Source organism: Tasmannia lanceolata, unplaced genomic scaffold, assembly GCF_043159265.1.
Source record: "Tasmannia lanceolata isolate RefF3 unplaced genomic scaffold, GAP_Taslan_0.1 ptg000019l, whole genome shotgun sequence".
NCBI lineage: Eukaryota > Viridiplantae > Streptophyta > Magnoliopsida > Canellales > Winteraceae > Tasmannia > Tasmannia lanceolata.
Genome location: NW_027518696.1, coordinates 4,211,276 through 4,237,118, shown reverse-complemented (window position 1 = coordinate 4,237,118; position 25,843 = coordinate 4,211,276). Strand labels below are relative to the sequence as shown.

At 38.3% G+C, this 25,843-nt stretch overlaps 3 protein-coding genes across 9 annotated transcripts; 1 reads left to right on the top strand and 2 right to left on the bottom strand.

The window, feature by feature from the left end:
• The first annotated feature begins 1,790 nt into the window (after window positions 1-1,790).
• Window positions 1,791-8,676, top strand: LOC143852973 (putative protein phosphatase 2C 35). Of its 5 annotated transcripts, none has more exons than XR_013236938.1 (5): window positions 1,791-3,859; window positions 7,245-7,376; window positions 7,475-7,693; window positions 7,788-7,838; window positions 8,211-8,676. XR_013236938.1 is itself a non-coding variant. In XM_077362660.1 (5 exons), the coding sequence occupies exons 1-3, from the start codon at window positions 2,939-2,941 to the stop codon at window positions 7,688-7,690; spliced, it is 1,269 nt and encodes a 422-aa protein (XP_077218775.1). In that variant the 5' UTR covers window positions 1,791-2,938; the 3' UTR covers window positions 7,691-7,693; window positions 7,788-7,833; window positions 8,211-8,676. The 5 variants fall into 5 exon arrangements, 4 of the variants coding, with proteins under 4 accessions (XP_077218775.1, XP_077218774.1, XP_077218776.1 ...); XM_077362660.1 differs by having other exon boundaries at window positions 7,788-7,833; XM_077362659.1 differs by having other exon boundaries at window positions 7,788-7,833; window positions 8,207-8,676.
• A 2,548-nt stretch (window positions 8,677-11,224) lies between these two features.
• On the bottom strand, window positions 11,225-20,174 carry SAC3B (SAC3/GANP/Nin1/mts3/eIF-3 p25 family). Of its 3 annotated transcripts, XM_077362050.1 has the most exons (14): window positions 20,023-20,109; window positions 18,635-18,680; window positions 18,140-18,274; window positions 16,934-17,179; window positions 16,592-16,806; window positions 16,310-16,410; window positions 15,982-16,197; window positions 15,659-15,886; window positions 15,484-15,575; window positions 15,287-15,380; window positions 14,342-14,434; window positions 13,495-14,243; window positions 13,292-13,406; window positions 11,225-13,202 (listed from the first exon to the last, which is right to left on the bottom strand). In XM_077362050.1, the coding sequence occupies exons 2-14, from the start codon at window positions 18,640-18,642 to the stop codon at window positions 11,259-11,261; spliced, it is 4,236 nt and encodes a 1,411-aa protein (XP_077218165.1). In that variant the 5' UTR covers window positions 18,643-18,680; window positions 20,023-20,109; the 3' UTR covers window positions 11,225-11,258. The 3 variants fall into 3 exon arrangements, with proteins under 3 accessions (XP_077218165.1, XP_077218163.1, XP_077218164.1); XM_077362048.1 differs by lacking the exon at window positions 18,635-18,680 and having other exon boundaries at window positions 20,023-20,174; XM_077362049.1 differs by lacking the exons at window positions 18,635-18,680; window positions 20,023-20,109 and adding an exon at window positions 19,869-20,014.
• Window positions 20,175-22,962: 2,788 nt separating this feature from the next.
• LOC143853087 (uncharacterized) lies at window positions 22,963-25,582 on the bottom strand. The gene is made up of 2 exons (XM_077362806.1): window positions 24,825-25,582; window positions 22,963-23,842 (listed from the first exon to the last, which is right to left on the bottom strand). The coding sequence occupies exons 1-2, from the start codon at window positions 25,512-25,514 to the stop codon at window positions 23,123-23,125; spliced, it is 1,410 nt and encodes a 469-aa protein (XP_077218921.1). The 5' UTR covers window positions 25,515-25,582; the 3' UTR covers window positions 22,963-23,122.
• Window positions 25,583-25,843: the final 261 nt, after the last annotated feature.

Genomic DNA, 25,843 nt, shown 5'->3' with positions numbered 1-25,843 from the left:
GCTTTTTTATTGAAAGTAAGATAAGATACTTTCTCTCTCAACTAAAAGATTTGAGGTCCATTGAAATTAATAAACAAAAAAAAGTTGTTAGGGAGGCTCTACTCTTATAGTGGATCACATGAGAGCAGTTGGTCTTAGCAAATAAAAATTAAAATTTTTTTTCCTACTTGAACTCAAACAGAAGGGATCAGGATTTTCTTTCCCCTTGCTTCAAGTGGTGTCATGGCTAAAAATGTTTACCCATGTGTTATCATTAATACTATTTGTTAGTATTAGCATTACTACTATATTAATATTTGTTTGGGACATGATATTTTCATCGTCGATCTCTTTTTTAGGGGTGCAACTCAGGTCACTTTTGGCGAATTCGGGTTGAGCTTTTACCATAAAATTGGGTCGGGTTCAGATTGATTCCACTTCATTTTTAGCAACTCAACCCGACCCAATTTACACACCCTATTCTTTTTTGACTTTCCTTAATTTCCCTAAAAAATGGCTACATTTAAACCTCCCTTTGTTTGTCTTTTCATTTTCAGGAAAAGGGAAACAAAATGAAGTGAAAAATGTTGAAAAATGGGGTGGAAATATCATTTCCCATATTGTTATTGTTCTAATTATAATTATCGGTGCCAGCTCAGTAATTTCTCAGGCCCCACCCATACCACATTGTCTCCAACAAATATTTTATCTTATATTTCTTAATCAATTTTCCTCTAATTCTATCCCTCTACAAGGTGTGAATCAACTAAAAGCCCTTAATTCAGCTTATCCTCTTTAGATTAAAAATTAGTAGATAAAGGTTTGAAATTTTAAATCAACATATAGTACTGCCAAATGGGATTTGGCCCACCACCATGACGCACCATACAGTGAGGACTGGCCCAAAGAATTTTTTTTTTTCTGCCACTGCAACAAAAAGAAAGGGTTAAAGTCATGAGAAAAAAGGTTGAGAAGAATAAAAACCAAAGGTGAAAAAAGAAAAAAGAGACACCACGCTTTGCACGCCATAATAATTAAATAAATACAATGCCGCCGCATTGCACTTGCACGCTATAAAACCTTTGTTTTAGAGTTCATTACAATTTTTTAGATCAAATTAGTGCTACTACCAGTCAAACTGATTTGACTAACATAGTAGCATTCTAATGCATAAGCTGGGAGGGAGTGTCATTATTAAAACAATGGGTGCAGATATTATTTCCTAATTGTATGGTAATGAAAAACACAACATCTCTCATATACTTTGTGTGCATTTATTTGTCTACAAGTATAGGAGACAAAGTAAAGAAAAGCAGCAAACCCCTTAGCTTTTGCTCATGTGAGATGCTTTTGGGAGAGTGCTTGACAAGAGAATTATCACCCAACACTCTTTTTTCCCATCACACAAAACTGTATTATCCATCTCAAAGCTTTCCAGCCATGTAAAGAATAGATTTTGGATTTTGCTTTGCTTGAATCCAATTCAATAAGGCACCTCATTTGCTTTCATCTCTATTTCGCCTTTCTCACCTCTTGTCTCTCAAACATTCCTTACTTCTCGAGACAGCCTACCTAAGGTTGTATGGTGGCTGGAGAAGAAACTTACGACCCCAAAAAAAAAAAAAAAAAAAAGGTCAGATACTAAACTTGGGATACAACCAAAATGCCTTTTTGACTTTAGCTGAAAAGAAAAGTCCCACGTTAGTTTCTGATCACTCTTCTTGGTTGTTCCAATCTGGAAACGAATCAAAATGCTTAAACTTGTAAATGATTCTTGTACAAGTGTAATTTAAAATTTAATAACCATCTGTCCATTTTTCATTGGATGTTTCTCGGATTACTCAGACAAAGATAAACAGTGACCATCTGTGATCTGTCTATATAGCCTTGACTCTTGAGGTTACTAGAGAAAAAAAATTCCTTATAGTATCTGATTTGGGTTAGTAGTATCTGCATGAATCTATTTTTTAATTCAAATTTCTAAGCATCAAAGCTATTGGTTTTGAACTTTTGAACAAGTGAGACCAAACTTATCATTTTTTGGGGATTTTTTTTCTCTGTTGGGGGGACCAAATTTCTCATTTAAAAAGCTTTCATTGCTTAGATTTTAGTGACAGACATGGGTTCTGTTTTTCTCCCAATACCAATCCTTCTCCCATGACAAACCTAAGTATGGCTTTTTTCCACAAAGTAATTAGCTGTTAATAAGAAGAAACCCTTGATTAGCAGAAAAGCCCAGTGTCTTTCGAAAGTTTTCAAACAAGTCCCAACAGAAAACTGTCCAAGAAAAATGAGTTTTTTTCACAAAACCTCTAACGAGGAAAAGCCCATCACATCCTCCTAGAGTTAATCCTTGTCAAAATAATCAGCCCTCGGAGTGTTGCTTTCCAGGTTGTACAAGCCTCTTGCCTTCTTTTTAGGGTTTTGGATTTATGCACCTGTATTTCTTGAAACATGGGTTTTGTGCAGAAAACCTCATATAGACGCAACAGGATCTCCTCATAAATCTTACAGGTTTTGGCCTTGACTTTCCTTTCCTGACAAAAGATCCATTTCCCTATTGTCTTCAAAAATAAAAAACCCCATACCTTGCCCTAGATTTTATACCATTTAGGTTTGTTTTAGGTATAGTGGCTCCCTATACAAAGACAGGTTTTCTGCAGAAAACTCCATTCACAAAAAAACCCAGATCACTTCATCGTCAGAATCTGAAAGTCTTTCAAGAAAGAGCCATTAGGGTTTTGTACAGAACCTTGGTTTTGTTAGGGTTTTGGTCCTGAATTTTCTATTTACTGACATGGGTTTTGTTCAGGAAACTCTCTGTAAGCATGGGAATGTCTCATTCCATGGGAACCCATTTCAAAACCTGTGTCAAGAAGTGGAATCATCACCCTCATAATAGCTGTTGGCATTCTTGGTCTTGTTCAAAATTTGTGCTTTTTTAGGGTTTTCAGATAACATGGGTTGTGTTCATGGAAAGTGTTGTGGTCATTACCAACTTTCGTCCGACGAGGAGGCTAGTCTCCACAATAGCCACAACATCCTGGGCCATGAGAATCATAGACATGTACTCACAGATAGTTCAGTGGGACTGGTTAGGGTTCCTTCTCACAATTTTCACGTACAATACTCGTTCCTCACACAGCGAGGCTACTACCCGGACTCGCCAGATAAAGAAAACCAAGACAGTTTCTGCATTAGAACCCAACTCCAAGGTAACCCAAATCTGCATTTCTTTGGGGTCTTTGATGGGCATGGTCATTTTGGCACTGAGTGTTCAAACTTTGTTAGGGATAGGTTGGTAGAGATATTGTCTAGTGATCCTGCATTATTAGATGATCCTGTGAAAGCATATAATTCTGCATTCTTAGCTGCAAATTCTGAACTTCATGATAGTGAAATTGATGATTCATTGAGCGGTACAACTGCGATTACCGTTCTTGTTAGTGGGGATACCCTTTTTGTTGCAAATGTGGGTGATTCTAGGGCAGTGGCCTGTGTTAGGAATGATAATTATGTTGTGGCAGAGGATCTTTCAGTCGATCAGACCCCATTTCGGAAGGATGAATATGAGAGGGTGAAGCGTTGTGGGGCTAGGGTTTTGAGTGTTGATCAGGTGGAAGGACTCAAGGATCCAGATATTCAGAATTGGGGTAGTGAAGAGAACGATGAGGGTGATCCTCCGAGGCTGTGGGTGCAGAATGGAATGTACCCTGGGACTGCGTTTACAAGGAGCATTGGAGATGCTACTGCTGAGAAGATTGGTGTCGTTGCTATTCCTGAGGTTTTGAAGCTTCAGCTCACGCCAAACCACCTGTTCTTTGTGATTGCAAGTGATGGGGTTTTTGAATTCCTCTCCAGTCAAGCCGTTGTCAATATGGTAAGACCATTATAATTCGTTAGTAGAGAGAAAATTGGCAGCTTTAGTTTTGTGTTTGATGTTTTCTGCTCTGTGAGTTGTTTATTTCTAGTCAACTTTTTGGTAAATGCTTATGGTTGGTTGAATTCCTTACTAGTTGAGATGCCAGTTACAAACTCGGGTCAGAACTCTAGATAAAAGATAGAATAGAAAATCAGAAGCTATGTGGCTGATAGTGATATCTTGTGCATGGTTTGTTGTTAGTTTCCTTTTCTGTTTTTTTTTTGGTGGGAGATATTGGGGTTCTATGCCTCTGCCTAGTGTTGTGTTGTGTACAACTAATTGCTGAAAGATACTTATCCTGTCAATCTAACAAGCACACAACAACCATTGGATTTAACCCAAGTGGCTGGGATTTTTCTTCTGTTCAGTTTGTGAATATGTTGCGCCCTTTTGTCTGCATTTTTGTATCTGAACTTTTGATCACTATTCTGACCTTGATTAGTCTGGCACATAAGCTCTATGTGTATGACTTTACTTTGTTTCGTTATATTTATTGCATAACTTCTTTCCCTTGTTAAGGCCATCCGTTATTCTTTTGTTGACAATTTGAATTGATCAATTGCCAATAAGTTCTCCTGCTTAACCCGACATCAGTGTTTGAATTCAAAAGATCACACAAAACACAGATTAATATTCATACTGAAGCATCCTTAGGGAATAGTCCTACCCCCAAAGGGGGTGGGGACACCCTTCGTCATTAAAAAAAAAAAAATTGTACTGAAGCAAACTTTAGTAGTCTCTCTTTTTGGAAAATCAAAATATAAGTCTTATCTAACAATGCTAAAAAAAATACGCAAAAAAACTGCTGGAACTGGTGCTTGCTTGTCCCAACACATGACATTGACTTGCTCCTACAATGCTTGCAGTTTGACTTATTTGTAGGACCGTGGTTGTAAGAAGCAACTCCTCGAAACATGTAATTGGGAGTTTAACTTAGCTTTTTTCTTTGTTTCTAATGGGTAAGTTGGACTCTAGTTGGGGTACACCTCAACAGAGGAAATGCACTATTTAATTAGCTTCATGTATGACATGACAAAAAAGAAAGGTTAAACCCCTTGCGCAGTCCAAGATGCCATGCAGGTCTCTTTTGAATTGTGAAATTCTAATGTGATTACCTTGGCCCAAGTTTTTCTTGACATGGATAAGTTTTACTTACCATGAAGACATTTTCTGGTAACTATGGCTAGCATCACTAAGCCATGTGCTAGCACAATGAACTTTGGCATTAGAGTTTCGAGAATTTTGGATGATAGTATGGTGCCATTTTTTTATTGATGTTAGTGTTTTATTAAAAATCGTGATGACCTAGCTGGTCAAAGTTGAGCAATACAAAGCAAAAGAGGATGGAAAAGAGAACAACAGAAGTGAATACAAACAAAACAGCAAGAACAAGCATAAACTAGGAATCAATTGTCTCTCCAGGAGGAAAATGGTCAAGCTACTCCGTCGACTCTCTAGCTACACCCAAACGACGGAGTAGGTTTGCATTGCAGTTGGCAACCACGGAACATGTTGAAACTCAATGGAGTGACCCTCCAATGTATCCACAATCTGCTCAAAAGCGTCTGCAAACCTCCAAGGGTAATTAATCGCCATCTCTGACCCACCTGGTTTCATTGAGGGAATCTCCCTCAATGATAATATAACACATCTGATTCTTCTCCAACAGTATAACTCTATGAAGCAACGGCTAACCTATGCTTAGTAGCATTTGTGACAACTAGAGGTCCTGAATATACCAAATTTTCTTTCTTTGGAATTTCTTAACAAACCACCAAATCCCTGTCAGACCTAGTTTTTTTTTTTTTTTTTGAATGATATTTGGGACCTCTAACGTTCAGTTTCAGATTCCTAGGAGGAGGTTCCCATCTAGATCATGGACCCTCCTTATAACAACTGCTTGATCAGATCTCCATTCAAGCTCTGTAGAAAAAGTCAGTCGACAATCCTCTAAAGGCAAGAAGGATCGATGCCTGCTGAACAACCGTTGAAAAATCCTGTTCCTCAAATGGCACATGTTTCATTTTTTTTTTTTTTGGGTAGATAAGCTAGGATCCAAACTCTGACCTCAGGGTCAAAGAACACAGTCTTTACCAATTGAGCTAGAGGCTCAAGCTCAACCCCCCCAATGGCGCACATTTCTAGATACACCTTTGAACAGCCTTCTATTCCTTTCCTTCCACACAAGAGAAAAGGTTCCGTAGAACCTTACATCTAGAAGGCCAAGGAGCAAAATTTTATGATTCAAAATGGTTTTTGATCTTACCCAGGAGTACCCAGCTCCTGTCGAATAGCCTGAAAACAAAGAGTCACAGATCGCGCGTGAAGCAACAATAGAGCAAAAGGTGATTGACAAACTCAGCATCAGCTACACACTAGGCACAATGATTCACTATCATCCTTCACCTATTCTGTAGGTGATCGACTATAAGGGTTTTATTGAGGCAAGCAGACCAACAGAAAAAAATTCACTCGTAAAGGGGCAAAAGCTCTCCAAGCTCTAGGAGCAGGTGAGAGGGAAGAACCATCAACCATGAGCCTGATAACATGTTGTCATGCAAGTTCAAGGGACTTCTCCGCAACTTAGATCACTTGTAGTGCAATAAATTTTCTCACTCAAGGGACTATTAAATATTTCTAAAGTCCCTATCGGTATTACTTTGAGGATATGTAGTTCAGGCTTTTCCTGTAATGCATGGATGGTGATGCTGATGGTGATCTAAACTAATTCAGACTAGCAAATGATCGCTGAACAAAACTAGGTTCTCCAGCCTGGTTTCTCTCATTATGGATGCAGGAAAATTTTCAATTTGTCTTATTTTCTGAACCTGTTTAAATTGCTCTCTGTGACAGTCTAGCATTTTAGGAACCATCACTTTCTTATTCTCAATCCGAATCTTGCATAGTTTTAGGGTATTAAGATGGATGGAGCTTGGTTCCCCCTCAGGCTCAAATATATTATACACACACATAAGTTAGCAATCACCCGGAAATTGTTGTCCTTCTAAACATTTCAGAGTTTGCTATCTTATTTATTTTGTTGATTGCGATGGTGAGAATCAGAGCAAATGAATGAAGTGCATCTTTTGTTTTCTTAATATGATTTGTGTATCAAATTGAATATATGCTCTCAGTTGTAATGAGGACAGAGTTTTCAGTTTGGCTTGAAAATATGTAGGGTCCTGGGTCCCCAAGCTTTGTTTTTCGTAGAATGTACAACTCAATGGAACCAACTGATACAATATTTGCTCTATCAAAAACAAAACATATCAATCGATAATTTCATTTGTAACCTTTACCCTGTTCTCATATTTCTCCTAAATTCTGCTGTGCATTTATGCAGGTGCTCAAATTTACGGATCCCCGGGATGCCTGTGCGGCAATTGCTGCAGAGTCATATAGATTATGGTTAGAGCATGAAAATCGGACTGATGATATAACTATCATCATTGTACACATCAAAGACCTACTTAATGTATGAATAAGATCATTCTGCATAGACTACTTGAAATTATCTTCTCTTTACAAACTACTCAGTCAATGATTGTTGAATCTTTCTTGGGGCTTGATTAGTCAGGTGCTGGTTCAACTTATGGAATGAGTGGAGTTAACAGCAATCGTGCTCTGTTAGTGTCAGAACGAGGGACAGCTGACAGATTCGTTTCCGCAGGATCAGATGATTATTTTTCAAGGAGTGGGAGTTTCTCGGAACCTTTTCCACTCAATCTTCCCATTGAACGAAGTCCTGCGTGTGTTGCTCCATCTCCAACGCACCCAGATTCCTTTTGAACGGTATGTCTGTGATGTTACTTTAGAGTCTGATATTTTGTGCAGTTTATTCAAACCTAAGTATGATTGTATTTTCTTGTTGCACTGATTGAACCAGATGGGCTTCAGGAATTGATGTTATCTCTCTTAGAAAGCATCAAAGCGTAACGTGCTTCCCCATATCTGAAACTTAAAATGAAAATTGTTGGAAATTGGACTTTATTATTACCTTCAAACTGACATTGTATGAAATCAGAGTTTATCCTTTCAAACTCTTTTCAGAGTTTATTACTAAAATCAAGGATGCTTTAGGAAATTGAATTTCATTTGTCCATTCCTTGCATCCCACATACTTTTTTCAAAACGTTTATGTTTAAAGCCAAATATCTATAGGAAATTGAACTTTATCCCGTCTATTTTCTCTTGTCATACCTATTTAACAACCCTATATTGGAAACTGAGATCCTGGCTCAAACCTTTTTGTTATTTCTCTCAATTACTGCTGACCCGTACTAATTATCGGATCATTGGTGGCAGATAGCTGGAAGAATTAGCTGGTGAAGACTTATGCGCCTACATGCGACAATGGAGGCAGGAGCAGTTCCAACCCACTTATCCATTTAAATAACCCTCATCACCCCAGCAACTTTTTTTTCCATAGCTGGTGGCCATTGAAAACACAGATCTTGTAAATACCCAACTTGGCTTTCAGTTTTTTTAAGATAACCAGGCAAGCTTTGACACCTTTGACTCATCAACTCTTATGCATGCTAATCCAACGTCTAGAAAATGGATATGGGACTTTCGCACAAGCTTTCGTGAGGAAGTTGGGATACACATCAATAAGATGGTGAAAATTCTAAGTTTAGAACCAAAGTGCCATCTGTAGAAGCTTCACTGCTCCATAAGCTAGTCAGCAGTGGGCTCAACCATCATTGGTTTTAAGCTCTGGTGTTGAACCTCATTCTTAAATACTTTGATAATCTGATTCACTGTGATTGAGATTCTACTGATTGACTTCACTTCTTTTCTCTATTCAGTTGGATTAAGTCTACTATTTGTGATTATAAGGCTTTAGTTCTTGTTAAAAACCTCATGTTGGGATAAGAGTGATAATAAGAACAGATTGGATTGAACAAGGTGTTTGACAATTGCGATTGCAGATTTTCTGCTTTCAGTTATTAATTTTATCATGAGGACTAATTATGCCTCAGTAACAAAATCCGGGAATGAGGAATATTCTGGCTGGAATTCTATAACCTGTCTCATTAAGCTTGTTTTCTAAAAATTTAAGAATTTAAGAAAAAAATTTCCAAAGTTCAGGTAACGAGCTTTAGGCAGTATCAAAGAAAAATAAAATTGTTCTCTTTCGGGCTTTAGGAGCAGAGAAGGAACGAAACCTTTGTTACAGGGAGCTTTAAGGTCAGGGCAATGACCCGAAGTCAGAACTCTTTTTTAAGCTCTTTTTAGAAGTTCAGTACCTTTTGACATTGCAAACCTGATCACCTCAATGAAAACAATTACATCAATATACTGGAAAATAATTTTTCATGTTATTCAAAAATTATTCAAGAAAGTCATAGTACACCTATAAGAGTCGGGTCGGCTTTCAAATTGTTTTTCTTCTTTAAACCCAACCCAACCTAAGATTGGGTCAGGTTTTTTTAACCTTAAACCCAATCCAACCCAAGACCATGATTTCTAACCTGGCCCAGGTTATTTTCGGGTGCCCATTGAATAAGACCTGACCTAACTTGCAACCTTATGTTTTAGGAAGGGAAGTGATATGTCCGCCACTTTTGATTACTTGGGACACCCAGCAGCAGTGTACGTGGCAATCAGCCCCATTCAATCCTGGGTGTCCCAAGTAATCAAAAGGGGCGGATATATCACTTCCCTTTAGACGTGAAGGAAGTGGGTAACAATTTATAGCGACATGACATGTTGCCAATAAATTTCCAAGATATATTTTTTTGTAAATGTTTAGAAAGAGTGAAATGCATGGGACCCAAAAAAAAGGCCTCTCATTAACATGGTACAACTACAAGCAAACATGCAGAGATTTAGGTACAGTAATATTTATGGCTGGGTAGAGAGAACCATAAGGTGCAGATGTAATTGTGACAGACTCCCTGGGTCAGGTTGGTTCTGTTCACCACATATGAGGCAACCTCAATCTTGTCACCAATGTGGAAATCTTCATCTTCATGTGCCATTAAATGCCACACTTGTGATTCTGAAATTGAATGTGCACGTGGTTTCCATAACCTCTCCCTTCTCCTTTCTGTATTTTACATGGGTATTTACAACACAGTAAGAAACCTAAGATACCATACATATGAATTTGGCTCTGTTTGGATGCTTAAGCATTCTCTGGGCAAGTAAAGTCCATGGAGTGGGGCAAGATTTTAAAATCCTGTTAAAGCCAAGTAAAGTCCAAGTAAAGTCTATATTTGGATGCAAAGTTAACCGGGAGAGAGAGAGAGAGAGATATGGTTAGCTAAAAGTCTAAGTAAAGTCTATGTTTGTGATGGCACGTCACCAGACATGCAATTATTACACATGTTTCTTGTCTGGAATTTTTTAGGGATTTTCATGCTACATTGTTACCAAGCATCAAGGTGGCAAACATGCCGGCCCGGCCCGGCTAAATGGGCCCGGATAGGCCCGCGGGCCGGGCACGGCACGGAAGGGTTCATGGGCAGTGCCGGGCCGAAATCCTCAAGGCTAGGCACGGCACGGCCCGCTGCCCGCGGCCTGCTATGCCGTGCCCGCCCGTGTTTTATTTTATTTTTTGAAAATATATGTTTTGGACTAAAATACCCCGAAACTAGCCGTTTGAAACAACTTTTGGGGGGTATTTTCGGGTTTTTAAAAAAAAATACACTTTATAAAGGGGGAACCGGGCTCGTGGGCCGTGCCGTGCCACCCAACCAAGCCCGGCACGGCACGCGTCACTGTAGCTATCCGTGGCGTGCCGGCACGGCCCGCTTGCCACCTTGAACCAAGCACCATAAAGTTGAAGAAAAGTGATTTATTTATTTTTTTGCTTTGGAATTGCCTGAGGATGCCTTGCATTTGTGGCATCCAAACAGATTACTTGCAGGAGTACGCAAACATGCGTGCTTTGTTAGCATGTGTTAGATCTCACAGTTAGATTGGGTTGAGACACTGTTGGAGTGCCTGTATTATAGCTTAAGTAGCTGGTTAGTTTAGGCCTTAGTTTGATTAGGATTATCTCCCTAAATCTTAGTTTAGGCAAATTTTGAGAAGGTACAAACCCCTTAGAATTTGGATTGAAGGAGACTCCATGATAACAATCAGATAGCTAAAAATAAGTGTCATTCCCAATAATCAGTTTTGGACTCGCAATTGGTTGTCAAAATCTAAAACGGAACGCCTTACAGTGATATTAATAAACAATTATTGGAATGCTTGGGCATTTATATTTTCCACATCCAAAGGAAACACCGGCAAACTTCAGGATTACCTGTACTAATCTAATTCTGTGGGATGAAATGCCTGATCTGTAAGACGCTTGTTTGAATAAAAAAATTATGGAGACAAATATCAAATTATAATTAGGATGTTAGAAATAGATTACAAGTTTTTCATCTATCTTGTTCTGCAATAAGTTACACTTATCTAACAACACGCTTAACTTGTCAGCCGGTTTCTCCTTGGTTACCAGTCTACTGTTGTTACTTTGGTCGCCAAATATAGAAATACTACCATTTTCATGAAATGAGCAACGCCTCGGATTAACAACATCCTCGGCCAACAATAGGCCCAACTTATCAACCTCCTTGCCTTTAGTTGTCAAACTAGTGGTTTTGTTTCGCTCGCCAGATAAAAAAGAATTGCCTGCTTCACAACTCGGATTTCCACTCACCTCCATTGAATCACTGGCAGTCTCCAAAGCTCCACCACCTCCTTCAACAATCCTTGACAGAGGTTCTTCAACAATAGTTGATGGAGATTCAACAGGGTCAGGGGTAGATTTGGACCACCCAAATGGAAGCCTACAGCTAACTTCAACCATTTCATCAAGTGACAGTCCAGTCGAAGCATAATGGGACGGTATGTACCTTTCTAAACCAGAGTTATCCAGACATTTCGCATTTGTGTCATACTCTATTATATCATGTTTCAAATGCCCACTCCGACCTGCCAAAACATACGCTCCTGAGAATGGTCCACTGTTCAAATTCATTAACCGCCAGTTGTAAATCCGGCGAAATATCATCACCCATCTTGGAACAATACGATAATTCGAACCTACAAGCTCAAGACCAGAACCCTTCTGCACCATTACAGATGCTTCCCTTGCTGCTAAGTCGGCAGTCATCATTTTACTTTCTTGGGTCAGATACCAAATCAAGCAGTTTTCGAGTGCCAATTTATGGTTCTGAATCTCCTTTCCCATGTCAGAACCTCGATTCAACCAGGACAAGTCATTTGCGAAACATGGAAGTTTGCTAGCTTTAATTGCATTTATTGTTGACTCAATTCTTGGAGCTGAGCTCCAACATATGCTAGGTAAAAAAGAGATTACAGCTTGATACTCATTACTGGAACCCTCCAGCAAATCAATCTCCGGACCCGGCCAATGGGTACAATTCATATCTGCGGCAGCAACAATTTCTTCTATAGCACGATCCAACGCTTCGTTGAAGGCCGATATGCAATGGTCTGGGCCCACGTTGGAAATGTCCATGTTGGTAAGCATCTCCAAAGAAGAACCCAAGTAGCTTAAAACCAGTTCACGTGTCTTCACCTCATGGAGAACTGGTTGACGAGGTGACTTGCTTGCTAGCCATTGTAGGCCCTCTCGTAAGTGATTGTCACTGAAAAACCCATTTGTGTGTTCCAAGTTCCAGTCATCGACAAGGAAGACAACTGAGAAGCTATTTATCCTTGACTTATCAATGCTATAGAGGCCAAGTTTGTTGATAACAGTGAGGGAAGGATCGGGGATCTCTTCTTTCGACATGCCACTAATTATGATCAGAAGAGGCAAGCTGGACCCTTTAGGTAAGGATAATATAAGATTATGTATTCGAGTTCTTTGGAGTTCCCATGGAATGCATTTGGATACAAGAAACAGAATGGAGCTCGCACCTCCCACCACATCATCTACTCCAATTGGCCTGTTATAGTCAAATACTATGTCTCTAATGATAGACAAACATCCGGTTCTATGACTACCAGCTCTGCTAATAACCCACTTTTTCCATATCGACAGGCCTGGGGAAGAAATGACCAGTTCATCGTCATTTTCCTTTCTAATACCCATGAGCTTCGAAACCAACCATTTTCCGACCAAATGATTACTTGAGACATGTCCCTTTGTGTCATTCACCTGAGAACAGATGATCAGTTTCCAGCAAATGCACCTAGCATCTGGATTTGTTTCGCTTAATATTTGCAAGACCACTTCAGAGACATTCAGTCTCGACCATGATTTCCCATATCTGTCTAGCCTCTCCCTTACAACATGGTCGATGTTGAGCTCATTGGCATGACTCCATTGCTTCAGAAACAGTATATGAACATAGAATTCTATCAGTGTTGAAAAAAAATAAGATGGAAGAAAAGAAGACAACTTGGAAGAGCACTTACTGCTTTGTTTTGTCGTAGAGGTGGACCCAGTGATAGTGAACTCAGAGCAGCATTTGCTGCCAACTGATGCTGCTCCCGAAACTCTCTCCTCTTCGAAGATTGCCGTTTCCATATCCTGACACGGGAGCAAAGGCAGAACAATCAGTTACGAGTACAAATTGCACCTTGAAGTACAGTTAAATTAACTCAGTAAAGCTAAGAACCTCAGGATCAACTTAAGTTTTGCTGCGGCGGCCTCATCCTTCTGATGAAGCACTATAGCTTCATTTTCAAGGCGCTTGATAATTACTTTCTGAGGTACTGAATTTTCTTCTATGCGGGGAGAATGGGACCCTCTAGGTGTCTCAATTTGCGACAGCCTTTCCGTTGCAGGTTGTGGGAGCACTCCCTTTAATTGAGAATGTAGATTTTTTTCTGGGAAGGTATTCACAAGTGTCACGGGCCTTTTGTTAAGAGTATCTGTAGCTGATTCACCAACTCTTCGAACCTCAGCCAGCAGTGAATTACGAGATAAAGAATTATCTGTGGGCACAAAAAACATTTCAGCCATTTGAGACTCATTTTCTTCCTCCTCACCAGTTGATATTGGTCCTTCAAGTATCGGCTGTACTTGGCAGTCATCTTTAGGAGTAGAGCCATCTTCATATTCTGGCATTTCTTCATCAGGCGCATCAACCCAAGTTTCATTCTCGATAAAGCGTTGAGCCTTTTTATCAGATGTTTCAACCTTAGCTGACACAATATTTCTGCCTTCACTGTGCCAAGTTAGCACCTGGCTTGAAGAAACATCATCAACAATCCTTTTTGATTTCTTCAGGTGAACTAGTTGTGAGCACTTTGTCTTGTAATCAGTGTCACTGTTAAGAAATGGGCCTTCTTTCACCATATACGCATCTTCAAATTTCTTAATTGAGAATCCATGATATTCGAGAAGGCTCTCTATGTCTTCTTCCTGGTTTTGACAACAAAACCCAAACAGATCTTAGAGAGGGTCAAGCGTTTCTGGAAAATAAAAGGCACAACTAACCAACACGGAGTCGAGTAGTTCACCTCCATCCCCAGCCATTTTACAACCTGTGCAACAGGGATTCCTTGGTTATTCTGGAGACCGCTGTGTAAAGAAGCAAGTGCCTGGGTTCGCAACTGGTCAAAAGAGCATGCCAATACTTAAGTCAGATGTATTAACAGTCAAACATGAGGGGAACTGATACAGTATTGCATAACGAGTGAAGGAAGACTACCATAACTTTATTAAAACACCCATATCAGGAGAAACAGGAAATATATCAAGTATAAAAAGCACAAGAATTGAAAACTTTATGACCCAGACATGAAGGCATCATATGCTAGTCAGTAAAATCAGCAAAACTAATGACTAATCATGAAACTAAAGGTAAGATTTAGAAAATTGTATATATTGTTTAGGGTAAATTATCAATAACAGCTCAAACAAACACCTAATGAGACAAGACATCTAAAGAACTTATAACAAGAACAAAGCCAGCCAGTCGGAAACCTCAGAAGCAAAATCCGTGGGGTTTACTGAAATCAAGGTTTGAAGGTCCCAATGTATCAGCCATATAAGACCCCTTCTGAAATCGATATATTAACCGATATATCCAGAATATTCCTGATAGATTCCCAAATATTTCCAAAGACCGGAAGGGTACCAATGGAGCTGATTTTTTGTACACACCCTATCTATCTTAGGACCATCCAAATGAATGCTTTGGATCATCCAAAAAATATGGGCCCACATGATTTTTAAAGCTCAAGCTCAGATAAGCTATCTGAGCTTGAGCACAGAAACGGTTTTCCCATATATATATCAGCAGATATAAGATGATATTTAAAACCATGACTGGAATGGCTAGCTTCCATCCACAGGGATATCCAAATTATTCAGGTTCATTGTGGTCAAAAGCACTAATATCTATCGATTGTTACTACTAAAATATACAAGCATTACAAATAAATGAATAAGACCGACGACACCTTGGCGAAGTGAGCATGCATCAAGCATGCTTGAAGATATGTAGCTTTCCTTGCAAGCCGAAAGAAGGCAATAAAATTACCCGTCCTGCAAGCTCTGAAACGATAAAAAAACACTTCATCCATAATATTATCCTAGAAAGAAAAACAACTTTATCAAGTGGCAACAGTTGATGATTATGATAACGTGATATGAATACCTTGCTACATCACGAGCAAACAGAATTTCTGGAGTGTATCTTATTTCAGGAGTCATCTTTGCAAGATCAAGTGAGAGCTCAGCGGGTTCAACCTAACATAGAAGGGTCACATTCAGAAACAACATTTACAATTAAATTAAATCGTAGGATTATAGTCAGCATGATAATAAATTACTTTGTATCCAGGATGCTTGTCCAGCTTGAGAAGTGCATAATATCCACGGAACTCTTTCTCTGTCAATATACTATGCCCATTCTTTCTATGGTCATAGTACATTTGAAATAAGTCAACCGATGCCTTGTTCATCTGCTCTATGTTGAGGTGTGCATCAAATCCCTCTGAAAAGCCTTCACCTTTCGTGTATTCACACAATTCATGCATGGCTATGATATGGAGCCTTATCTGGCATCAAGGTAAACAATAAGACCACTTAGTAATGATGCAATTGCAATACCTATACTTTATCGAAGAAATTGAGAATAGGTAGAGAATGAAACCATCTGCTCCAGCATGGTTATGGCATCTCGGTTAAAGATGTGTTGCATTCTGAGGTCCATCCGGATTGCCCGCATCCTATCCCACAAGAAGTTATAAATACCGAGAAACTTGTCATCATAAGGTTGATCCAGCAATCCAAGAAGATAATCAACGGTCTTCTGCAAGACTGGCATGGGCCTTATTACGTCCGCTTCTCTCTCAGCTGTCCTATTATACTGTATGAACCAGATAAGAAGTTCCGTCATGCTTCCTCTTTATAATGAAGGGTAATGATTTCAGAACTATTGCTAATTACATTTATGTTCTTATGGCATGGTCATGGACTACCTTTTTAACAGCAAGAGATTTGCTTGTTTGGTTTCTGTCTCCATCCATGCGTTCAAACTTATCAAGGTCTCCTTTCCTCTCACGTTCCTCCCTTTCTGATTCTGAAAATATGAATAAAGAATGTAAACCTAACTTGCTCATTAAAAAAAATCTTCAAAGACGAGAACTTTCCAAGATGAAAGATAAGGCTAGGTATCTTCTGAACACCAAACTTGAGGAACTTCAAAGGAAATGGAAACCCCATTTGAGAATATGGTTTTATCTAAAAGCTGAACAACATACCAGGACACATATCCTGACATAGCCCAACTATGAGGCTGGATGATTCTAAGCCTTCATAATCTGATAAAATATTGTCATTTGGACACATATCTACCAAAGCATGATCATGCTTATTCCCTGGTAACTTCTTCTTCACAAAATCATGAGGGCTTTGCAATGGTTGGCTTAATTCAACATTAAAGCGAGCCAATCGCTTTGCCTTTGCTTGTAGTTCTCTGTATTTAAAATCTAGTTCAGTGCATAGACTATAAAATTTCACTCATGAGAACAGAACACTACAAGTCATCACAGCAAGACTAGCTAATGGAATAAAAGGAGAGGAAAAATCATGTGCGAATTCACCTTTCAGTGTCATCTAGGGGGGAGTGAGAGTTCCCCAAAGAAACCTTCTCAGGAGATGGTAAAGGTGGTGATCTGGTCCTTTTCGGGGCATGAAAGCTAGCAGGCTTAGTTTGAAACCTGGTTCCAGTATCCTGCCCATTAACATGAGGTGCAGCTGGCGAGACCCTTTGATGGACGGGTAGGGACTTAGCATCATTGACTGGAGACTTTGGTTGATTACCCAGTCTCGGAGGAGAAACAGCAGGCCTGCACAATGAAATATTTAAATGGAAAAAATAGAATACCTGGTCATTAAGAAAAATGATATAACAGTGCAGGGAATTCTTACAGTAGACGAGACGGTAAGGTGGTTTGGAATGTGCAGCTTTTTAGACATTTCTTTGATAGAGAGATTGATATGGTTGTTGACTTTATGTCTAAGTTGGATTCAGTATATATTAGAAGTGGGGATGATAGAAGGATTTAAATTTGATTGATTGAAGGAAAATTTTAGATTCATTCTTTATATGCTTCTCCTTGATCAGCTCCCTCTTTGAGGACATTAGGGTTTCAAAGGATTTTTTTTTTTTTTTTGCTTTATCCTCTTTTTTATATTTTGTTGGGTGTAATCCTTTTCCTCCTTTTGCTTTGTTTTATTTTGTATGACCATCTCGATCATTTGGCTTTTGCTTCTTTTATTAATAAAATTGCATCATTCCAAAAATTCTAAAAGAAACTAATTGGTTCAAATCTCACACATACGTGCTAATGTAGGGATGTTTGGATCTAGAGAAACGAAAATTATGGAAAGTAATATTTGCTATAGAAAAATATTCCATGAAAATAAATTTCCAGGGTCTAGTAGGTTTGCAATTTTCCTTGAACAATAAGGAAAATTTTCCCCGCAACTATATGTTATTGATGATAAAAATTCAGTATTGTATAACTGAAGTAATTGGTGGTTAAATTTGCACTTCCCAATGCATACCTTGAAACATTCGACAATATCAAATATTTCCCCATTATATGTCATTAATGATAAAATTCATTATTGTGAAACAAATGAATCTGGCGGCTCAATTTGCATTTCCCAATGCATACATTCAACCAGCCATCAATATCAGGGTTTAATATGTTGCCCTTTTGAAGTTTAATGTTGAAAACCATATAGTTAGAAGGAAAACATTTAAAGAAAAATAAAATGAAAAGGATAGCATGGGAACATACCTCTGAGCCTCCTCAGAAGGGTAATGAAATTCTTCAATAGAATGGTCGCGATCAAAAGCCAAAACAGGTGACCATGTTCTCTGTGGAACTTCAGAACCCCCATCATCAAACAGAGAACCTACGCGAGTGCCCAATCTACCAGATAAAAGAATGAAGAAGAAAAGAAAAAGCTTAAAGAAATGACAATCCAAATCGAAAGAGCGACCTGAACACACACATATAACTGCCTGTGTGAAAGCATACAAAAGAATTTAGCACACACAATATAAATATACATATATAACTCCCTGTGCGAAAGCATACAAAAGAATTCAGCACACACTAGCTGGAATAGGGTTTCAGTGCTTCTATGATACCCAATCTGGGCAATTCGATGTGCAAATTACTTTTTTTTTAATGTTCCACAACCTAAAAATGCAGTATAAGTAAATTGCAGCCAATTAATACGGTTTAGATGATTCTTAAAGTGAAAATGGGCATGAAGTATGAACTTACAACACCATCGCATGTACTCTAGCCCCTCCATTTGAGATTGTAAATCCTATAAAATAAATCATGAGGGTAACCATACAAAAATATATGGTGATCAAACATTGATGCCAGAGGATGGATCCAGCTTAGTGATCACAAAGAAAACAAATCGCAGCTAAAGAGTTTCTATAATCCAGTCTTGGGAGTCATCTTGAAAAATTACCCCAACCAGGATAAACATATCTTATCCAGCACATTCATATATGTATATAAGCTATGATTTAACCAACACATTGGATTTATTGCCGACACACGTGGCGTGCCGTGTCCAACACGATACGTGTGTCCACAAGTGTCGACACTCCGTTGTACACTCTTAAATGTAATGCTAGAAGTGTTAGACTTACTGTGGGCATGTGGACACGTTTTTGTACCGTATCAAGTGTGACATTCTATTATTCCGTGTTTAGCTTTTTAGTATTAACTCTTCTTTAACTAATATTTGATGTATGTATGTGCCACCATTTCTAGATTCATAGATGTTACCGTGTCAGACAACTCGTATCCATGTCGGAACTCGACACAGGAATCAATATCCACAAATTATAATTATATATTCTTTCTATTTTAGCCATGTAGCCGTTTCTAAATTTTGGGGGTTTGCCGTGTTCGACACTCTGTATCCGTGTGTCGACACTCATGTCCGTGTCCACAAATCATAGTATATAAGCAATACAAAACTACACCAACAATGCAGATTCTCCAAAATTCAGATATAAGTTTAAGCACATAAAATCAAATAAGGATAGTTTTCAGATTTTATAATATTCAAGCATGAATATAAGCACATAAATACCTACTACAATTTATCTAAGAGGAAACAAATATAGAAAACAATTGTTTATTATCCAAATCCAGAATAGAGTATAGATCAGATTCACAGTGGGAACGACAATAATTCTTTATTGATGAGAAGAAGAAAAAATACAAAGGCTTTTGCACAGAATTCAAGTGCCATCAGTTGGGTTATAATTAAAAACATAAGGTCGAGTCGAATTTTCAAGCTCCAAAATCCCCCCAAATAAGAAGAGAAAATAGCAAATTTTCATATAACTCTCCAAATTGACTACCCTAAAAATGAAATCCACAAAGTGGGAAAAAAAAACCCACAAACACAAATCTCACTCACATGAGAGAGAGAGAGAGAGAGAGAGTCAGATAAACAAGAAATGGATTCAAAACGAGTTAAAAACCGTACCCTAATAATCTTTTTTGAGATTTCATGTGAATCAACCCACAAACCAAAATCCATGAAATGGGTTTAGCTCAGAGAGAACACCAAGACAGATAAGTTTATTACGAGAAATTTTAAGAACGAAAGATTGAAAAAGATGAGATGATTGGGGAAATACCTTTGGGACTGTTGTTGGGCAGTGATGGGATTCTTAATAGGGTTTGTTGGGACTGAAGTTTGAGGGAAATTTCCAAAAAGGGTCTGATTTTTGGGTGGAATAGAAGGGCCTGAGTTCTTGCTAAAACCCTGGAAAGCCATTGAAGGTTTCTCTGTAACTTGCTATTTTCATACGCCCATTTAAAAGAGGGGATTCAAATGATCTGCTTACGAAAATGCCCTTGCCTATTGTTGAAATTACAAAAACACCACTAATTTCCCATCCCTGGTAGAGGCTATACGACTTGAACACGTACTACGAACATACGATCAACGATTTATTTTCGCCCGAGTTGTTGATTACTATGTTTTAATAATTTCACAAACGCACCTTGTCTTTTCTTTTTTAATTGGCTTCTCAGAGCTTTTGTGGAACTGTAATAACCTTTAACAGCTGTTTAAACAATAATGGACAGAAAAGGGTTAGTGCAGATATTAACATGTTGTGCTTATATCATTTCCCTAAAACTATCGTAAAATAGTAAAACTTGGAAAAATGATTTCAGAGCTCCAGTGTTTTGATACACATGCGATCCGATGTTTTTCATGTAGTGTTTAAATGGCTTTAAGAACTTTTTCTGAATGTTAGAGCTTTGATCCTAACCTTCTATAAGATCGGAGGGTTAGGATCAACCTATGGAAATAATTTTTGGGGCACAACCTATTTAGGCTGTGGCCTATCTAATGGACAGTTTGGACCATCCTATGGGGTCATACCGTACTTTTAATAAAGCGAGGAGTGCCCTCATCAAAATAGAGTAGTGCTAATATCTTTTATAGTTAACATATTGCCCAGTACCTAATGTTTCGTATAGAGCCAGGTTTCACCTCTGTGTACCTTTTAAAAATTTTATCACAAAAAAAAAAAACTCATTTTTAAATAGAAAACAATTAGAACACATTTTAAACATATTAAACATATTTTTTTTACTAACTTTCTAATTTTATGCCTACAATATTTTGTAAGGGGGCGAGGTTTTTAGCTATAGTTCAGATAGCTTATCTGATCAAGCCACTATAATAAATACACCATCTCCCATGTTGCTTGACTCATCCAACCAGTTCATTCCATAGAACCTCACATAGATAGGGTGTTCCTAACACATACAATCATCCTAACCATTCGACCTGTAGAAGTACAAAATGGACCCATTTTGTAGACGTCCATTTTAAACCTCTACAAATCACGCTTACCATGATCATATGGAGATGATTTCTTAAGGACACCTTATCTATGTTAGGTCCTATAAAATCATTATGTAATATAACCCAAACAACATAGCTACGTACCCTATTTATATGAACATCATATAGCTTATATGAGGTATCGCTCAGAAATCTTTATCTGATTTTGTAAATTAAAAAATTTGGGAAATGATTTCACCGCTCCAATGTTTTGATAGACATGCACTCACTTGTTTGTCGTATAGTATTTAAAGGGCTTTAAGAGCTTTTTGAGAACCGTATTATCCTCCGGTATCTCTCTAAATACTACACGACAAACAAGTGGAGCAACAAAATTTTAAGGGATTTGCTAGCGTCCATCACAGAAGGCATTCCGCGGATGGTCTGTTGCGTCTGAGTGCAGTCACCTAATGAATGAAGACAGAATCTGTTGAAATGGGCTTGGACCTTTTGATGATTTCACAAATTTCACCCTTTGCCTCGTCTGGAACGCTACTCATCAAGTTATCATCAACAAACCCTCCATCCGATTTTCTAGCATCATTCATTCCTGTGGAAACTTTCTATCATATGGTGTTAGGCAAACCCATTTCATTTTTCCAACAAAATCCATATTTCTAAGCGTTTCAGCAAGTGGTTTTTTCTTCATCCGAAGTGGACGTTTAAAGAGTGAGTGCCCATGGCTTCTCCTGGTTATGTTCAGTAATCGGATGGTCATTGGCGGGCAATCATTTTGCTCGAGCAGTTTCGGATTCTGAGAGAATCCGAAACTGATAGGCTCATTTGATGATTGTATGTGATTTTGGGCACTGAATTTATGTTAATGTGAGGTGTTTATTTGTTTAGGGGGGTGAATTACAATTTAAATCATTTGGTGAACTTACATGCTTTTGTGATGTTTTCTATTGTTTGTTGTCTGGAGGGAGAGAGATAAGTCCAGTACAGTTCTTCTTAGTTTTTTATTTTTTTTGGCTCCCTTGTAAATTGTAATGAATTTTTTCGCTGGAAGATTAAAAAAATTAGTTGTTCTTGTTATACATTGGCTGGATTTTAAAATACCCATTTCAATAGTCTCCATGATTTCCTTTTTTAGGGGTTTATTGAATGGACACTGATGTGCTCAGTTGCAGAACTTACATGATTTTGGAATGTTTAGTATTCTGATTTTGGTGATTCGGTCCACCCAATCCATGACTTTATGTGATTTTTGTGTGTGATCTTTGATCTTTTCTTGCTTTTTTATTTATATATTTTTGATTGGCACTTCCTATGACTGTTTATTGGTTAAGACTTCATTTTACATTGGATAAAACTGGTGTATGTACCCAATCAGTAGAAAACGGTATCACATTCTATAACATCTTACCTCTGCTGCGCCATGGCACTTTGGACCAGCTTTCTATTAACTCTAAAGCTTGGAAGGGAAAACCCAAGAAATACCCAATTTGTTAATAACTTGACTCCACACAAACACATGCTTCGTCTTTTGTTTAAGGATTTGTTATGATTTTTTACTAAAAATTCTTGCTAGAAAAATGGGTTACCAGGTTTGGGAAAAATTGTCACTTAAGGGATTTTTTTTTATTGTTTAGAGTAGCCGTTTTGGTCTTAAAGTAGGGATCTCTTATCTTGGTTGAGTTGAGTGACACCCTGCTTATGATAAAATCAGCCTCTAGATTGTAATCTTAGGAAGGAATGTAAGATCACCTCCTTTTTTTAGTATTTTTTATGTACATATAAATCATAAATTACATAACTCATGAAATTGTATGTAACTAAAACATGGATAACATGAAGACTACATCATTCATAATAAGCATAATACATGACTAGAAAGCGGCTAGAAGATAGAGGATGAGTAGCATGACTAAGCCCGTCTAAACATTCCCATGCCTCTCTTTCATTCTACGTCTCCGTTCTCTCCATTTTCTTGGAAACATTCTCACCGATACTATCGCTTGCTTGACAAGAAAGCCAGCCAAACACATCATCACCATCATGGACAACACCATTACAAGGACAGGTAAATAAAAAAGAAATCCAGCATTTTTCCACGGAGACATGGTGGCAGTTCCCACAATGTAAGTAATCATCATGGAAATCATGGCAGTCCAAAGAGACCACATCCGAGTGGCCCTGTAACCACCTCGTCGGACGAGAGGGATTCCCGATACCAGCGAAATGAGTAAGTAGACAGACACTGTAAAACCAACAGTATTAGAGACAATGAAAACCAAGTAAGCATTACTATTTTTAATTCCCAAGATGGCCTTCCCACTATAATTAGAAATATCCTCGTTGATTTCACCCCCCCAGGTTCCACCCGGCGGGCTTACTCCGGCTTGGTACGTCACCGTCGCGATTAGTACTGCTACCACCATTAGCGTGTTTCTTGCGTCGTTTTCGTTCCACATATAAGGAGGTAGCATTATGCTCTTCCCTGAAAATTCAGCTCCGGCCGATCGAAGCATTTCCTCGATTCTATCATCGACATTTGATTTCTCTAGATTATGTAACAAAACATCCAAGGCTGCGAATCCATCCACGTTCATGGCATTTACGTCCACTCCAGTCTTATGAAGCAAATAATATGTGGTCTACACAGATCATGTTGAGGCTTTTAAACTTTTTTGTACATAAAAATGGTAAATAAAAATGCACAAGTCTAATGCACTCTACCCTGACTTCCTTTTATAGAGGCAGAGGAAATTAAGAACGAGAAATGCTGAGCATTTTTTATAGGGAAATGATTCCAACACTCCACTGTTTTTATAAGATGCGCGATGGCATCTTGTTGTTTAGTATTTAGAGGGCTTGTAAGAGCTTTTTGCGAACTGTAATATTCTTCTGACAGCTACTACACGACAGGATGGGTCACGCATCTTATAAAAACATTGCAGCGTTGATATCATTTCCCTTTTTATATTTACTTAAAATGATCTCAATTATAATCTCAATAATACTGCCAGGCAAAAAATGATATGAACTATCAAACTTGAATAAATAAATGGCTTTCCCTGCCAACTTTTGCATGGAAGAACTGCCACACAGGCCAGCTTAGCAGATTTTGTTGATACCTGAGGTGGATGTTCTTCAGTGCAAAAGTCAGCCACGAAATAGCTTTCACAAAAGGGTTGTTTGGATGCAGAGGATTTCTTCTATTTTTTCTTGGAAAATTGATCCATTCATCATTTGGTTAGCTCATTTTTAATGGTTTCCAAAATGTTTTTTCCCATTTCTGGGAATTTTTCAACCTACTAGATCTTGGAATCCCTTTTTCTTTTCAAAAGAAGATTTTCATAATTTTTCTGAAATCCAAATGGCCCCTAAACTAAGGAGTCCTCTTTTTCGACACTAACTCTCACACTCCAGTAGTTGCTTTTGTTTCTGTTACTTCAAAAATAGCTGCCTCATCTTCAGCCACTCGAATTTCCGATAGTAGGGCTATTCGAATATGAAAGAATTTTATGATTGCATGCAAAAAAAATCAAGATCACTCTAGCAGGGTTGAAATTTTCCTTAAAACAGCGAGTGTTGTTTATTTTGGAGAAAAAAAAGAAAGGAGAAGATAATTCAAACCTGAATCTGTCTCTTAGCAGTAGAGAGGTGGAGGATAGTATTGTCATCATTATCCTTCAAGTTGACAAACTCGTCACGCTCATTAACATCAACCACCTCTACCAACTTCTTTATGCATTTTAAACGATCATTCCTCTGTTTCACACACAAATGCAGAATCGATTCTCCACCATCTGTCAAGAACCAAGTCGTCACAGGTTTGGCACGCACTAACACTTCCAATACCATGACTCGATCTTTTATTGCAGCTATATGGAGAGGAATCCTCCCCTCTCGATCACGAACAAGACAAATCTCCGGGTCTACATCCAACATATCTTTTACCATTTGGACGTTCCCCTTTGCTGATGCCAGGTGAAGAGGTAAACAGCCTTTGGAGTTTAATTGGTGTGCGAATTCCGGTTTTCGGCTTAAAATCTCTTTGGCAAAATGGGTGTGTCCACGGAGAGCTGCAACATGTAAAGGATTTCCTTCAACACCAACCACTGCACATCTATCCAGAATGTGAGCATCTTGTTGGAACAATTCGTGCAGGGAAGTTACACTCCCCTTCAGTGCTGCTTCGTAAACCTTACTCTCCATCCTCTCTCCCTCAAATGTCTTTTTTCTCTGTCTCTCTTTCTTCTTAAACCTACAATTAGGAAATAACAAGAGATTCCTAGCTCTCAAAGTAAGTAAAGAACCAAACATAACATGGGAAATGGGACACAAGTACAATAATGTTTACTTTTTGGAAAAAAAACATCTTAATTTGTAGATCGCGAAATGAACATTTGAGATCAAAGAGGGTCTTGAGGGGTTTATGGTTAGAATTTTTTAAATATTTTCAAAATAAAATATTTTAGTAAATAGCTTTTTTAAAGAAAATGGAGTTTTTGAAAGAAAAGTGAAAGACTTGTAGGAAACAAAAGTTTAGTCCACGTTGGAAAATGAGAAAGGTATGGAGGGGCTGAATGAAAAAGGTGGAGAGGGGTTGATAAGTACCCCACCAACCCTACCACTCTTCTCTTTTACTTTTA

Bases quoted from the DNA above. Each gene is read 5' to 3' on its own strand.
- LOC143852973 (XM_077362661.1), top strand. From the start codon at position 2,939: ATGGGTTGTGTTCATGGAAAGTGTTGTGGTCATTACCAACTTTCGTCC. The intron at 3,860-7,244 runs GTAAGACCATTA...GCATTTATGCAG, and splicing joins GTCAAGCCGTTGTCAATATG to GTGCTCAAATTTACGGATCC. The intron at 7,377-7,474 runs GTATGAATAAGA...GGGCTTGATTAG, and splicing joins ACATCAAAGACCTACTTAAT to TCAGGTGCTGGTTCAACTTA.
- SAC3B (XM_077362048.1), bottom strand. From the start codon at position 20,162: ATGGCTTTCCAGGGTTTTAGCAAGAACTCAGGCCCTTCTATTCCACCC. The intron at 16,807-16,933 runs GTGAATTCGCAC...TTTTAAATACAG, and splicing joins CCCCTAGATGACACTGAAAG to AGAACTACAAGCAAAGGCAA. The intron at 13,203-13,291 runs GTAAGTGCTCTT...CTGTTTCTGAAG, and splicing joins CTCTACGACAAAACAAAGCA to CAATGGAGTCATGCCAATGA.
- LOC143853087 (XM_077362806.1), bottom strand. From the start codon at position 25,514: ATGTTTGGTTCTTTACTTACTTTGAGAGCTAGGAATCTCTTGTTATTT. The intron at 23,843-24,824 runs GTTTGAATTATC...TGATCTGTGTAG, and splicing joins CTGCTAAGAGACAGATTCAG to ACCACATATTATTTGCTTCA.